The sequence below is a fragment of the Gordionus sp. m RMFG-2023 genome, chromosome 2 (assembly GCF_954871325.1).
Source record: "Gordionus sp. m RMFG-2023 chromosome 2, tfGorSpeb1-WG-v2, whole genome shotgun sequence".
In the NCBI taxonomy this organism is placed as follows: domain Eukaryota; kingdom Metazoa; phylum Nematomorpha; class Gordioida; order Chordodea; family Parachordodidae; genus Gordionus; species Gordionus sp. m RMFG-2023.
The window spans coordinates 50830662-50846155 of record NC_088776.1 but is presented as its reverse complement, the minus strand read 5'-3'; the positions used below and the strand labels follow the sequence as shown (position 1 = coordinate 50846155).

General features: G+C 26.0%; 1 protein-coding gene across 1 annotated transcript; it reads left to right on the top strand.

Moving 5' to 3' along the window:
- Positions 1-11093: 11093 nt before the first annotated feature.
- Positions 11094-13958, top strand: LOC135924426 (homeobox protein mls-2-like). The gene is made up of 3 exons (XM_065459483.1): positions 11094-11247; positions 12761-13331; positions 13820-13958. The coding sequence occupies exons 1-3, from the start codon at positions 11094-11096 to the stop codon at positions 13956-13958; spliced, it is 864 nt and encodes a 287-aa protein (XP_065315555.1).
- Positions 13959-15494: the final 1536 nt, after the last annotated feature.

The following is a 15494-nucleotide window of genomic DNA, read 5'->3' as shown; positions in this document are numbered from 1 at the left end:
CCTGTAGTCTCTACAATTACAATTTTCATAATATCTAAAATTATTATTATTGCAATTTTTATTACAATTAATATCATATCTTTTAACAATGTTTCATCCAAAGTTGTTTTTAAAATGCTCATTAGGTTTATATAATCGTTATATTTTCTTTTGTTATAATTATTATTTCTATTATTATTATAATAACCTATGTCACTAGTATATTTTTTTTAGACTGAATTTTGTGAAATCTATAATGATCAGGGAATTGAATTAAATATGGCCTATCTACGTAATATTTTTTAATTATAGCTAAGAATTTATTTTTAGGTAATTCAGTTAATTCCCACATTTGGTCATAATCCCAGAAATCAAAAATACAAAAAATATCAATGGGTAGGTCATCAAGAAATTTAACTGTTAATTCATTATTAAGTAAATATTTTCTAAGGTTATCTAAGTATTCATATATGTCCATTATAACTGATTTATATTTAATTTATTAAGTTATTTTATACAACTCTCTAATAACCTCTTCTTTTTTTTACTTGAATTTAGAATATTTTGTAAATCGTCATTGGTTTTACTCTATAGAATTCATAACCTATGTCTAACTATCATATTGGTTCTTGTAAGTTCATATACCCAATTTTAATAAATTTCCATTTATAACAACTCCATTATCCATGATAGATTCGTCTAGTTTGATATGAAGTTTAGTAATTCTCCTTCCCAGTTGAATCATCCATTTGATCATCATTTGGTATATTTCAGTGTCATAATTTTGTGTGTGTTTTATCGGCATATGCACAATATATATGAGATTTTTTTATATATCATTGTGAGTTATCATTCCGGGGCCGACCATGTTATATAGGTGATAACAGTGGTGAAAGATAACGGTGGAGATTTTAATTTATAATAATTTTATTCTAAAACTAAAATGATATACTTTTAAATAAATATAAAATAAGATATATATATATATGTATTATAAAAAAACAATTTAAACGAAATATATAGTTAAAGGCTATAATAACAATTTAAGTTAAATAAAAATCAATCGATCAACAAATATTATTAAATCAATTTATTCCTTTCCAGCTATAAGTCAATTCTTTTCATCCATCGAATTTTTAAACATATTTGATCATTGTATATTTTATATGTGATATTTTATAAATAAAATCGTGTATTTCAATGTTCAAATTACTTAAATATTCGTTTTATGGTGTTGGAATTTTTTTTACCCCCCCCCCCCCCCACATCAACCTCCATAAATGGGTAAAGCTTGTATCGGGTCTGTTCTCACATATCTTTTGTCTAAGAGAAAAGCAAAAGCTTGACCATATGTTTCCATTCCCGTATGTAATAATTTTTTATTTAATATTTTCATTAATAAAGATCTATTAGATATATATTTCACATCAGATATTAGCGAAACTATTTGATACGAGATTTAAAGATCTTAAAATTGTTTCAAGAATATTTAAATTGAATTTTACGACATCATTGCAATTTTTAATTATACATTTTAAATTAAAGCATCATAAAAATGCAGAGAATGTGATTCAAGTTCGAGATAATAGGCAGACATCAAATTCGTGTATATAGTTAAAATAGCATACATATTTCCAAGCAACGCCTTTAATAACACTAGATATCTCGATCAATAATGCCACACTCGGAGTGCCCAAATGAATTATAAAAAAGTGTAATACAATGAATTATAAATAGATTTCATTTTATAAAATATGTACCGCCACCCACGCCTCTATCAATTTATTAGGAAACGGCTAATTCGAAACGCCGATAATCGTAGATAAATTTTATTCCTTTTGTATAATTTATCTATAGGAAAAAATGAATATTTATTTATAATAGGAGAGACTGGGGTTTAGTCAAACCGATTTTTACAAAATTGGTTATAGCTCCTGGTTTTTTTTAGATAATATAAAAAATAATATATGATTATATACCTAAAACTATACTCTATAAAGGTGCCTAATAAAAAATCTTAAGAATATAATCTTTTTTTTTAAATTTTAATTTTTGTAAAAGGGAAATTTTTGTTCAACCAAGCCCCAATAACGGGGTGAGGCAAACCACTTCAAGGGGCTTCCTAAACCATTGGTTTTTTAGGCCATAATAAATTGAAATGCATTTTATTTATTAATATTGATACGTATAGAATAATTTTATTGTTTTATTGTTAAAAATATCATAATACTTATAAATTGAAGGTAATTATATATAAAAATTGAAACTTGATTTTGGGTAATTTAATAAACATTTTGGACATAATAGAATAAATTTTAAGGAGAGATTAAGATTTCTTAGCATAAATCCTAAATACCAATTATAAACAGCCATGAATTTGCCTTTTCAAGATTTTGAAATTTTTTTCATTATTAAGTGCCAGTATGTTTGGCAAACCCCGCTAGCTCTAAATTGACAAATCATGATTGAAATAATATATAGATATGATAAATACTCATAAAACTAACCTAAATTATAGTAGAATGTTTAAACTTTGCTATAGAATTTAACTTACATATAAATGATTATATATTTTAAAAAATTAAAATTATGTAAAAATCTTTTGAAAATTTCATCAAAATTATATTTCTTAAATAAAATTTTTAATAATTAATTATTTCAAAAGATTTTTTGTCTATAGATGTTAACTAATAAAAACTATATTAGGATAAAATTTTAACCTTCTGATGTATTTAATTTTAAAATGAGATTAAGTGGTTTGTCAAGTCCCGGGGTTTACCTAACCCCAATCTCTCTTATTTTGTATTTTTTAAGTAAAAAATTACATGTTACTTTTTTGAGTGGCGACTAACGCGTTTTTTTAAACATAACGGATTCTTTTATATTTTATTGTTTATTAAGCTGCTTATTTTTCCAATCCCTATCTTGAGCTTTTCCAAGGTCACTCTTTTACCCTGTTATTTTCTAGGTCAAGGATCATTATATTAATAAACTTCATTAGTGCATTTTGAAATTTTACATCCAATTAATGGGTTCATAGATAATTTTCTACAGGTTTATTGGTCCCCTCATGTTTATTGTAGCTTCCAATTTTGACTTAAAATTTTATCCGATCTCCAAACTGGAAAACCTACTTGACTCAAAATTTTATAAGATCGCCAAACTGGAAAACTGCCTCCTACCTTCGGCGGCATAGGATAGTATTATCAAATAAAAAATATAGTATTTTTTGAATATGCATATTAATGTTTCCTTATCTTTTATGATATCCCCATAAGATTTATGGAAATTATATTCTTTTTTTTATATCTCAGCCATATTCTCTAACCTTTAGTAAACGCTAATATTAGATGTATCTCATAATTATTTGGAATTTTATTTAAGTTCATAAATAGGTCTAAATCCAAATAATTTTCAATTCGCATTTTTGTTTTATATGTTGTCAATAACTTTATATTTGTACCAAATATCGCAAATGGACACATTATTATACTTATTCTATTTGACAGTTTGATATCTTGAAAGATGTATTTATTTAATTCACATGGTATATACATATATCTACAATGTGCAAAAGTAATGTATATTGCAATATATCAAACATTAACACAATATTATAATATAACTAATGTAACAGCTAATCTATTACTTTTCACCTTATAATTAATTACCAAGAAATTTAACAAATAATCTCAAATGGCCTCCCTCCAATCCTGTTCATATATAGTAATTAATATGTATGAATCTCTAATAGTAGTTAACCCGTACTCAACCTGCACTTAATATTCATAAATATTATTTATAGTCATGTTTTCATATTTGTGATTGTGAACAGATTTTATATATTTTTTTTCAAATTCAATTATGAACCCATGATTTGATTTATAAGGGAGACGGAGCCAGTCAAACCGATATTTACAAAATCAGCTATAGCTCCTGTGTTTCTTTATATATTATGAAAATCAATCGGCTATAGCTCCGAATCGATACCTAAAATTATACTCTGTAAAGGTGCCTTATAAAATATTTTAAGAATATATACATATTTTTATAATATTTTTTTATAAAAGTGAAAATTTTGTCCAACAAGTTCCAATAGCGGGGTAAGGCAAATCCCTTCAAGTGACTTCCTAAACCATATCAATTTTTGTAGGCCATAATAAATAGAAATGCAGTTTTATTTTTTAATAATGATACGTATAGAATAATTTTATTATTTTATTTTTCAAAATATCATAATACTTTTAAATTGAAACTAATATATATATATAAATTGAAACTTAATTTTGGTTAATTTAATAAATATTTTGAACATATAAAAATAAAGGTTTAAAGGAGAGATTATGATAGCATAAATCTGGATGCCAATCATACACATGCATGAAATTTTATTTCCAAGATTTTGAAATATTTTTTTCATATTAACTGCTATAATTAACATGTATAACTTGCTTTAAATTGAATCATGATTGAAATAATACTTATAAAACTTTCTCAAATTATAAAAGAGGGTTAGAACTTTGCTATAAAATTTAATTTATAAATAAATGCTTATAAAAATTAAAATTCTGTCATGTAAAAATCTTTAAAATTTTACAGCAAAATTTTATTTCTTAAATAAAATTTTTAATAATTAATTAATTCAAAATGATTCGCTTATTGATACATACTAATAAAAGCTATATTAGGATAAAATTCAAACCTTCTAGTCTATTTAATTTTAAAATGAGAACCCAGTCTCCCCTACTCTTAACATTATGTTCCACGAATAAATTCTAGCGGGGTTCGCTTTTAATTACCAGCTGGTTCGCGTGCGATAACAACTAGTTCTGATTGGTAAGAATCGGTTCCAAACAACGCTGAATAATTAGTCATAAATATAACTCGAATATTCTCACCGATCAAATTGGTGATTAGCTACAGAGGACTTGAAATGAGGGCATTTTTGATTTCTTGTTTAGATCACTTTATTCACTTTTGAGAAAAAAATATCTATAAATCAAACACATTTTATTCAAAAATCGTATTATAAATTAATTATTCATATTAATTTATGCGCTATGGATAAGTAGTATATGGTGAATTCCATGAGAAATCAACCTGAGTTTTTAAACTAATCCGTACTCCCTCAGATCTTTCTAAAATTTTTGCTAGAGTTTGCATATATTAAAGAAAATAAATAAAATTTTAGCTTCCAACTTCAAACAGCCCCTCAGCTACGGGTCTATAAAGGTCAAAATAATAAGACATTTTGGGAAAAATGCTCTCTCTTTAATTTCAAATATCTTTAGATATGAATAAGATAAAAGCATCATTTGAATTTCTTTATATAACTTAATGCTAGGCCTGCCTTTAGAATTATATAATTTTAAATATTGTTAGAAAAATTTGAATGTCAAAAACCGGAAATGATCATAAAATCAAATCGGTATTTTTTTTTCTCAAATATTTTATATATATATAAATCTAAGACCTGCAGTACCCTTTGCATAGCCCGGTCCAGTTTGAAATGTTTTCGGCCTGGCCAGGTTTTATATTTTCAAGTCAGGCCGGGCCTGGCCTGGATTTTTAAAATATATTATATTTATTTTTAATTATTATAAATAATAATAGAAATTTAAAATATTAGGGCCCGGCCCGGGTATTTTTTAAATAAAATCTTTGTCACGGTCCAGCCTGGATATTTTCAAAAAAAAATTTAGGCCTGACCTGGGTATATTTAAAAAAATTAAAATACGGCACGGTCCGTGTACAGGGGCTAAGGGCCGTTATTACAGGTCTCTGATTTAAAGAAACAATAAAATAAGGTTGGGAGGGGGGCTATTGTATGTATTATATTTATTTCGTTCCAAAAATTCGCATAATTTCATAAACATATGTGTTCTAAAGACATAAGAAATCCTTGGATGATTAACCAGAATAAATCATTAAGGATAAAATTTGCATTATCTGACATAAATAATTAAGAAATATGTTTTGAAAATTTTTTTCAGAACATAATTTTAATATGAGCGATGAATGTGAAATCATTAAGCAATTGAAAAATAAAAATCAAACAACACATTTACGAAATGAAAAATTCAGATATGGTCTGTTTTACCAAATTCTTGGACCTTAAAAACGAGAAGAATTTTCTAAGACTGAATCCATGATAAGGATAGCAAAAAAAAATGGCCAAGGAAAAGGATGTTTTATCCAATCCAAATATTATAAAAGTTGTTTCGAGACTATTTTATAGATAATTTGAAAATTTCATAATTCCTATTAAAAGGGTCGTGTGTGCTTGGTAAAAACCGTTTTATATAAATAAAGGTTAAAAGAGAGAACCAATCAAAGAAGATACTTATTTTATGCTATCATAAGGAATTATATTCTAATTTTAAAGAAAGTATATTGATATAAAAGTGAGCTTTAATGCAATTTTTTTTTTTCTAAACTAAAATGATTGGTATTCTTAAAATCAGAATTTAAAAATTTATCAAAAAATTTTTTTTCTTATGGTGTAGTAGTCAATATATGAATAAAATTATAATCTAAGCCATCTAAACTTAAGTTGGAATCAAAGCGAAATGTATTTTTCGTAATAGCATATGGCAAACATTACCTAAGGGTTAGCACAAAGTGTTACCTTCAGGGTCCATATGAGAATCAAATGTTAAGCGCCTTAGATTTATTTAATTTTTATAAAGTAAATATCGCTGGAGTTAATTACGCACATGTAAAGATGATGAATATGAAAAAATATCTTGTTCAAAATGTCAAACCCATTCCCGAAATCAGAATATTCATGCTTTTAAGCAACTTAGGGAAGATTAAATTAAAGTTAAACTATTTTCATATTGTGAAAATTATTGAATTTACAATATATACAAATTTAATTTTGTCTTCAATAAATTAATCAAAAAATTTTTTAAGTTACTTTTATGAGAAGAATTCAATTCATCAAATAACTTAACCAAAGTTCCCCCTTTCCACCCTCTCCCTCTCAATTTTTACTAGATCATTAATAGCTATTCTTTTAAATATTATACATAAAATATTTGATAGATTTTGACTTTTAACAATTACTGATTAATATCAAATATTTATTTAGATTTTTGCAATAAACTGATGATTAAAATGCCATATCTCCTAAACTTAAGCTCGATCTAACTTGAAAATTTGCTTATTTATTTATTTAATAGTCCTATAACTATACATTAAAAAATTTGAGAGGGAAAAAAATGGCTATATTTGTTTTTATGAGTATTTCTGGTTTTTTGTGCGGTTTTCAATTTCCGGGTTTTGCCTTTTAAAATATTTAAAAATAATTAACATTGTAGGTCTACCAATAGGCTATATAAAGAAATTTAAATGACGCTTCTAGCTCGATTGTATCCAGGGATATTTAAAATTAAGAAGAGCATTTTGCCCAATGCCCCATTTTTTCGATATTTAGAGGCCTGTATTTCAGCCGCTGCTTGGAGTTAGAGGCTTAAAATTTTTTTATTCTATGTTATAATATATACAAACTCTTGTAATGATTTTAAAAAAACTGAGGGGGTCGGGTTGAGAATAGTGTTTTTTTGTTGATTACTGAGTTAGGAAAGATATTCTTAACTCTAAGCTCCCTTGAGTAAAATGATCAAATTTCTGTCCTACTTTTTCAAAATCTTTACTAAATTTTTTAAAAATATTTTATAAAATATCATTTCTATTGTATTAATCGTTTATTTTAGCCGAGTGAGCTTTGAAATTGGTATCCAAGCTCAAGCTCTTCCACATACAAATATTAATACATATCCTTCTCATTTCTATAGGAGTTCTAATAATGCATAATATAATCGATATCACTGTTTATTGTGATATACAAACAGTGTTATATTAATAACTTGAGTCGTTCCAGATTCCTAATTTCTATTTATATTTTAATAATTAAATATATATTGGAGCCAATGATCTTTATTTTTTAAAATCATGATGATGTTGGGGTTTTTTAAAAACCGTCAGGGTTGGAAAAATAAAATCAGAAATTGAAAAAAATGAAATATTTATATATTTTCGTCAGGCCTGTAAATGTTTTCTTTACAGATATTTTGATTTGCTATACATTTTATCCATACAAAGAGTTTATCCACTTCTAGCCAATTATATTCATTTTATAAATTAAAATTTTTTTATTTTAAATAATATTAACCAATATTTATATTATGTATATAATAATTATTATAATAATATTACTAACTAATATTTTATACGAGAGATAATCCATTAGTTAAGTTAATCTCTAAAAATTTTGATTTTTTTTTAATAGAGCGAAGGATCATAGTAAAAGTTATCATAACAATTTATCGAAATATTAGATTATAATAAAATTATCCATAATAAATATTTTTTGATATTTATCATATGTCAATTGATTTGAAATAATTTGATACTTTAAAAACCCTCATTTAATTTTATTCGCATCTTCTCTGCATCGCAAAAAAAAAGGAAGAGTTTTAAAACTCGAAGAAATTAAAGGATTAATAAAAAAAACTACAAACATTTTTTCTTGTTATGATTATGAGATTTAATAAAAATTAACAAATATTTTTTAATATTAAAATTGTGATTGACTTCGTAATTTATTATTAGCAATTATTTAAATGAATTGTCAAAATAATATTTATACAGTTAATACCTAATTACTTCTTTCAAATGAGGCTTATTTTTCCTTCTTTCAATTTTTTCGTTATATCTTAAAATGATCTTTTTATTAGGGTAGAAGATGTTGTATAAGTTAATTAGTTCATTTAAAGGAGATGAATGAGGCATAGGGATTATATATAACTTTTTTTTAAAAGTATATATAATGCTGTTCAGTGTTCGCATAGCCTGCTGCGTTCAGCTGCGGAAGCATTAACTTCGTAATTAGGGTAATCAAAATTTTGCAAAGTTTTTCTTAATTGAGATGTTTACATTACTATAGTTTATGTATAAAAATTAAGTAGGTAAACTTGAGATTATTGCAAAAAATAAAATGGAAATAGTTTAATAATTATATAACTCTTTCAAATTACATCGTTTATTTATTTACTTCCGTTATCTTTTGAGATATGATATATAGAATCTGTGGTTAAAGAACCTGGAGAATTATTTAGGCCAATCTAATTATAAACCAAATTTTTAAAATAATATTATTTAGCTTGATTCACAATACAATACTATTCAAAAAGTTTATTTTAGATTTGTTATATTTATATACTTTGAATGTTATATTAATGGGGCCCGTTTAGGAATTTGATAAAATATCATTTTCTTAAAAGCTTTCTACCACAATTTATATCCATTTTTTAAATTAACGTAATATTTTTTTTAAATAATAAGATAAGATATTTTATTTTTACTTGAAAAAAATGTTGTGTTAAATGTTAAAATGGTGCATGCCCATATTTGAAAAGAAAATAAATTAGATGCCTTAAAAAGGGGGATTTTATTGAATTTAACGGAAAATTCTAATATACAAATAAACATAAAAAATGGGAGCTTAAGTCAATTATATTGAATAATAAATATAACAAATGAGGTCTTTCTTAGAATATTATCGAGGAATCGTGTATACCTACTAAATTGCGAAATAACTTATTCTGCCTATGATGTTGATTGATGTATATCACAAATTCTAACGGTTTGAATTATAATCGAATTTAATGAAAAATTTATACATAAATAAAAATAAATATTATCTCCTTCGCTAAATATGTAATGAAGTCTCCTGAATTAATGGCTAGAACGGAAATTCCGGTCCTTGAAAAAGTGTTTATAATATATTTCTAAAGTAAGGGCAGTTAATTCGTAAATTTTTTAAAGTTATTTTTTTTTAATTCTTAAAAAATTATTCAGAACCCGGCCGAACCACGTAGACAAAATAATTTAATGGCCAGGCTAAAAAACTTGTTCAAACTTAGGATTTAAAACTGATATTTGTCAGAAAGCTATATAGGCATTCTTGCATAGACCCTTTAATTTTTCTCCCCATGCTTAGTTTATATGTAATAGGGAAAATATAAAAGTTTATAGAATAGGTCCATTGGCAGTCGTCATTCATTATTATATTTGGTTTTTCTTAAAAGGATCTAGATAGATTCCTTATTGGTCACCCTTCTTTATTTTTTTTTAAAAAACGCATTTCTTTTTTTCTTTTCTTTTCTTTTCTTTTCTTTACTTTTCTTTTCTTTTCTTTTTATTTTATAATTTTAATTTTTTTTTCCATAAAGCTTTTATTTTACATTTAATATTATAAAATAAATATTAAAAATAAATGCATGCCATTTAAAATCTAAAAGGAAAAACATGGAGAAAAATGCTAAAAAGAAACCACAAGGTCAAGCTCAAGTAGATTTTTTAAAAAAAATACGATATACGTTAGAGTCACACACATGTTACCGGTGAAAATGTTATAATTTGTATACACATATGTATAATTTAATAATCTTATTTATGTCCAGTTCACTTCTTATTTTTGATAAAATTTATTCATCATCATCTCATCAACACTTTAAAAACGAATTCAATTCCCCCTTATATACATATCATCACTTATGTGATACTGATGGTGATGGTTTCTTTTTATAATGAATGTATCCCTAAAAAAAAACTCTTTTTCTGTTGTTTTTTTTTTGAAAAAGATTTGAAATTTTAAAAAAGAAAATTAATTAATTATTTTCTGGTAATATCATATATTTTTCCCAATTTATATTTAGTATTTTATTTTTTACCAATTAATTTTAAATCATTTTTTTTAAATATATATATAAATTTTTTGATTAAAAATTAAAAATGAAAGGAATAACTTGAAAGTTTTCAATTATATAATCTATAAAATTTGATGCGATATATTTTTTATTATTATAAAAGGAATCATTTTGATTATTTATAATATAGTAATATTATATTTTGAAATGATCAACATCTTCCGTCTGCCTAAAAAATGAAATAAAAGTTCGAACTTTTTTATGTGACATATTAGATAGAACCTTCTTATAAAAAAAATATACATTTTTTTTACCAATTTTTTTGTGTGTCGAACTATTTGATATAGCGTAGTTTTTAAAAAAAATATATATAATAGGTATAGCTGTTATTATCTCCTTATGAATTTCTCCATAAACACTATTCTTGCTATGGAAGAGGACAATCGCGGAACTGATCCAAGAAGAGAATTTTCTGAATCAAAACTCCGACCACTTAAAATGAATCTAGGAATGAGCGAGGCGGAACAAAATATGACTAATCATTTTTATACAAGTTTATTTATTTTTTAATGCTAAATAATGAAAAGGATGTTATACATTATGTGTTAAGTTATTTCTGAAATGACGATTAATCGGGAATCCTCTAAGAATCTGATTTTACAGGAAATAGATTTTTACATTTCTGATCTGATTTAATTATAATTATTAACACTGTGTGGATAATAATAATATGGATTCTATAAGTATTTAAAACTTTTTTGCTTAGGTATATATATATTAGCGGCAATGAGTTTTTCCCAGAAATGTTTCAACTTTAAATCATTTCCAGAAGCGTGTTTTTATAAATTTAAGTGATTTTACCAGAAATGTATTTCAACAATATCTACTCTATAAATTTCAGACAATTTCGCCATAAAGTTTTGAACTTAAAATTTATATTAGTTTTCCATAGATTCTTATATAAATTATAACGGCAAAATTGCCTACAATTCATAAGATAGGCTAAACTTGCCGTAATATATTTCTAGAAAAATCAGACCTTAAAATTTAAAAAACACCATCAAAACATAATTTAAAGTTGAGGAAAAAAATCCATGTTTAAGACTAAAAATAAAATATTAATCAAAAAATAATTCAAATGCTTTTTTCCAAAATATTGAAACTAGATGATTTTAAACGAAATTCAGCGATTAATCCTTGATTTTAGGTTTGGGTTTATCTCACCAAAAAAAAATGTTAATAATTTATTAATAATTTAATATTATATGTATCATACATAGAACTCTTTAAAATGTGAGAATTCTAGGCTCATGTTAGTTGATACACTGTTTGCTTAAAAATGGAGAATATATTTAAGCCTGTTATAAGTAAATGTTTAAATTCATGCCTGTTTAGTGTGCTTTTGCGATTTGCCTTTTGACTTTTCCCATCCAATCCAATGTATAATATAAATTTTTCTATAATTATTATTAAGAAATACACTTGTTTATAACATTTGTTTCAATTTATTTATTTTTTCTCACTCCATTATATCAAAAGAAAACTTCTCTCCGCTCTGCAAAAATTATGTTATCCAATTTTAGAATGAAAAAAAAACCATTTTTAAAATACTTTTATTACTCATAAATTTAGATTTTATTATAAAGTTTAACTGGTTCGATCAAACTATTTGTCTAGTATAGTTAATTAGCCGATTCGAACCCCCTCCCCTCCTCTATCGCATTTAAAGGATATGATCGTTAAAATTCTATCTAAACTTTGCTCAAATATTGAAATTGATTTATTCGGTTATTATCATTTAAGTCCAATAGGGATGCTTATTTTTATAACTAAATCCTCAAAATAATTCAAATCTTTTGGGGTGACCCTGCTAATTAAAAAAACACTACTACAGTTCTTAAACCCTAACTTAATTTAAGCGTGGATTAGAAAGTTAGAACAAATTTGTTGGATTTTGTTAGGGCTAATGTCAACAATAACCCCACATTGAACAAATAATAATTATAAAAAGTATTTCATTTGTTTATATATAATTATTTCTATTTCGATTATTTAATTTTTTTTAGGTCTAACTTCCTTTATCTCCCCCAATTACATATCTTCCAGGGCATCTTCGCAGTTCATGACTCAGTTTATTTACGAAGCTCTGATGCAGCACCACTTTCCTCATTTGACGACTCCTTTTACTCATACCTTTTCCCAACCTTCCTTATTTTTGGGTTGGAGAAATTATATCGAAAATAGTTTAAGCAAGCCGAGCAACCCGTTTGCCTTTTCATCCTCATCTTTTGAAGAACCTATTAAGAAGGACATGGTATCCCTTTTGAGTGGTAGATGTCCCAACGAGGGTGAAATAAAAAACGAGCGCCACTTGGGTAAAACAAAAGCGTCTATCATAAACGGCGATTTTATGAATAAATTGAGGTTCGGAGAAATGAACGAGGATTACCCGCGAATAATTTTAGGTAAAGAAGAGGGGGAGGACGGAGCCCGGAAGAGAAGGCAAAGGATTTTGTTCAGCCAGAATCAGATCCGGGAATTGGAAAATATATTTAGCGAAAAGAATTACCTCACTTCCTACGAAAGAGACAAATTAGCTAGGCGAGTCAAGCTAACGAATACTCAAGTCAAAATATGGTTTCTTTTTTTAGGATAAATAATTATAATTGGAACCCGCACGGTCTTATTTTTTCAGGCGCGGCTCTGTAATTTTATTTTATTCGAGTCTGATCAAACTCTAAGGCTGATTCCTGACTCCTTATTTTTTAACAGAAATCAGTTTAGTCGTCTATTTAGCCTTCCTCTATAAAGAATATATAAAAAGAAAGGCTATTTAGATTTAGTACGCACTTAAAGCAAAAACAGAATAGGGCGCCCCTAGTTCAAAATCTGAATAGGCTGGTCTAAGCAGAAATAAGTTTCAGAAATAAGACGAACCAGGGTTCGGCCTATATCTTATTTTTTTTTAAAAAAACAATATAGTCAGATTCGAAAGAGAAAAAAAAATTATAAAAATTTTACTTTCTTAAAAAAAGCTCCCTCGAGGCAAATAATAAATTATGGTTGAATGGGTTAGAACAAGCTGTAAGGCTCTAATTAAAATATTATATTTAAATATGGATAAGGTTTCAAAACAGGCGTTATAAGTGCAAAAAATCTTCCAGCATACAAAATCGTAACAAAATGACAGATCCGCAGTCTCCCGACAAAATAGCGGGCTCTAATGATGACCGAAATCAAGCTCAATCCACCCTTTTTTTGTGATTCAGAGAATCACCGAAAATAAAACAAAACCAGAAATATTGATCCCCCTTTTCGGAATCCTAACCTCGAATTCTAGAAATAATAAATAATATTTAGGAAGGACATGACTATTCAAAAGCTGAGAAAGTCAGCATATCAAATAATTAACGAATTTATTTATTATAATAGATGTAAAATACGGTGATATTATCAAGGTTTTCCAAATCAAATGTATACAAACTGTGCAAATTACTATATTAAATAAAAATTATTATTTGATCCCAAATGCATTTTACAAACATATATACATATATAGATATACACAAATGCCTGTCCTCAAATTAGTAATATAGATAATCTGAACATGAGCATTCGCTTTCTAATTTTTAAAAGAGGCTTTGTAACATGAATTATTTAAAAAATTTTTTACTCTAAGAGACATTTCTCGTATCCAGAGGTGAATAAATTTCTCTCTTGTTAAAAATGGAAATGATTTTTATATTATTATTTTTTTTCTTCAAATGTTGGCATTTCTTTTATAATTAACGAATTACAATTATTTAAAATACCCAACCCCTCTTCCCAAAATTATAAATTTTAATTAGTGATGTTAAATAATGGCTCAATTTAAGCCGATTTTTAAAAATGACCAAGACAATTTTGTTTGTAGCCAGAACATTATCTCTGAGCAAAATCTACAGGCTTGAATAATATTTGTCAAGACAAAATATTGAGTTATCCAGTTTTAAAACAACCAGAGCAGTTTAACAACACAAATTTCAAATTTATAATTATCGTAAGAAAAAAAAGAAATTTCATTTTCATATATTTTTTTGGTTAGATTAAATTGATATTTGGGATCAGAATTTGAAAACAAATCTTTAAATATTTTTTTGAAAATATTTGGAATTTTTAGATAAAATTAAAAATCTTTCTTCTTTCAAAAAAAAATCTTTATTTTTCAAACTCGGTTCTTGGATGATTCTGTAAAAAATTTTAGATGCAAAATCACTCCGTTTGAACCAATTTTTAAAAAAATGCTAACTCCATATTTTAGCCAGTAAAATAGTGCTTAAGCCTCGAGATTTTGTTAATAGATTCCAAACCTTTGTGTATCTATGAACAAAATCTTCAGGCTTGCATAATATTTTTTCTGTATAAAATATCTAGTTAGCCCATTTTTGAAAATCGGCTCAAATAGAGCTATTTTGCACCATTACGGCCCAGATTGATATAAGTAGTTTTATTTTCCTTCATTTAATATCTATCATACTAATCTAGAACTGTAAACATTTCCAATAAAAAAACGACGTTGCGTTTATCGTTCATTGACAAAAAATTGAATGCTTTTCATGTTCTAAAATTCATTTGCAGAAAAAATAAATGGGTCAAAATACATAATATTTTACCTAATTATATTCACATTATAATAAAACCATGTTACTTCCTATTTACAGTTAGTGCGAATTCGCGGCGAAGTATACAAATCGCTGAAAATTCGTGCTAACTGGAATGCAGGGTTGGGCAGTTAATTTAATATATTGATTTTGTAAATAG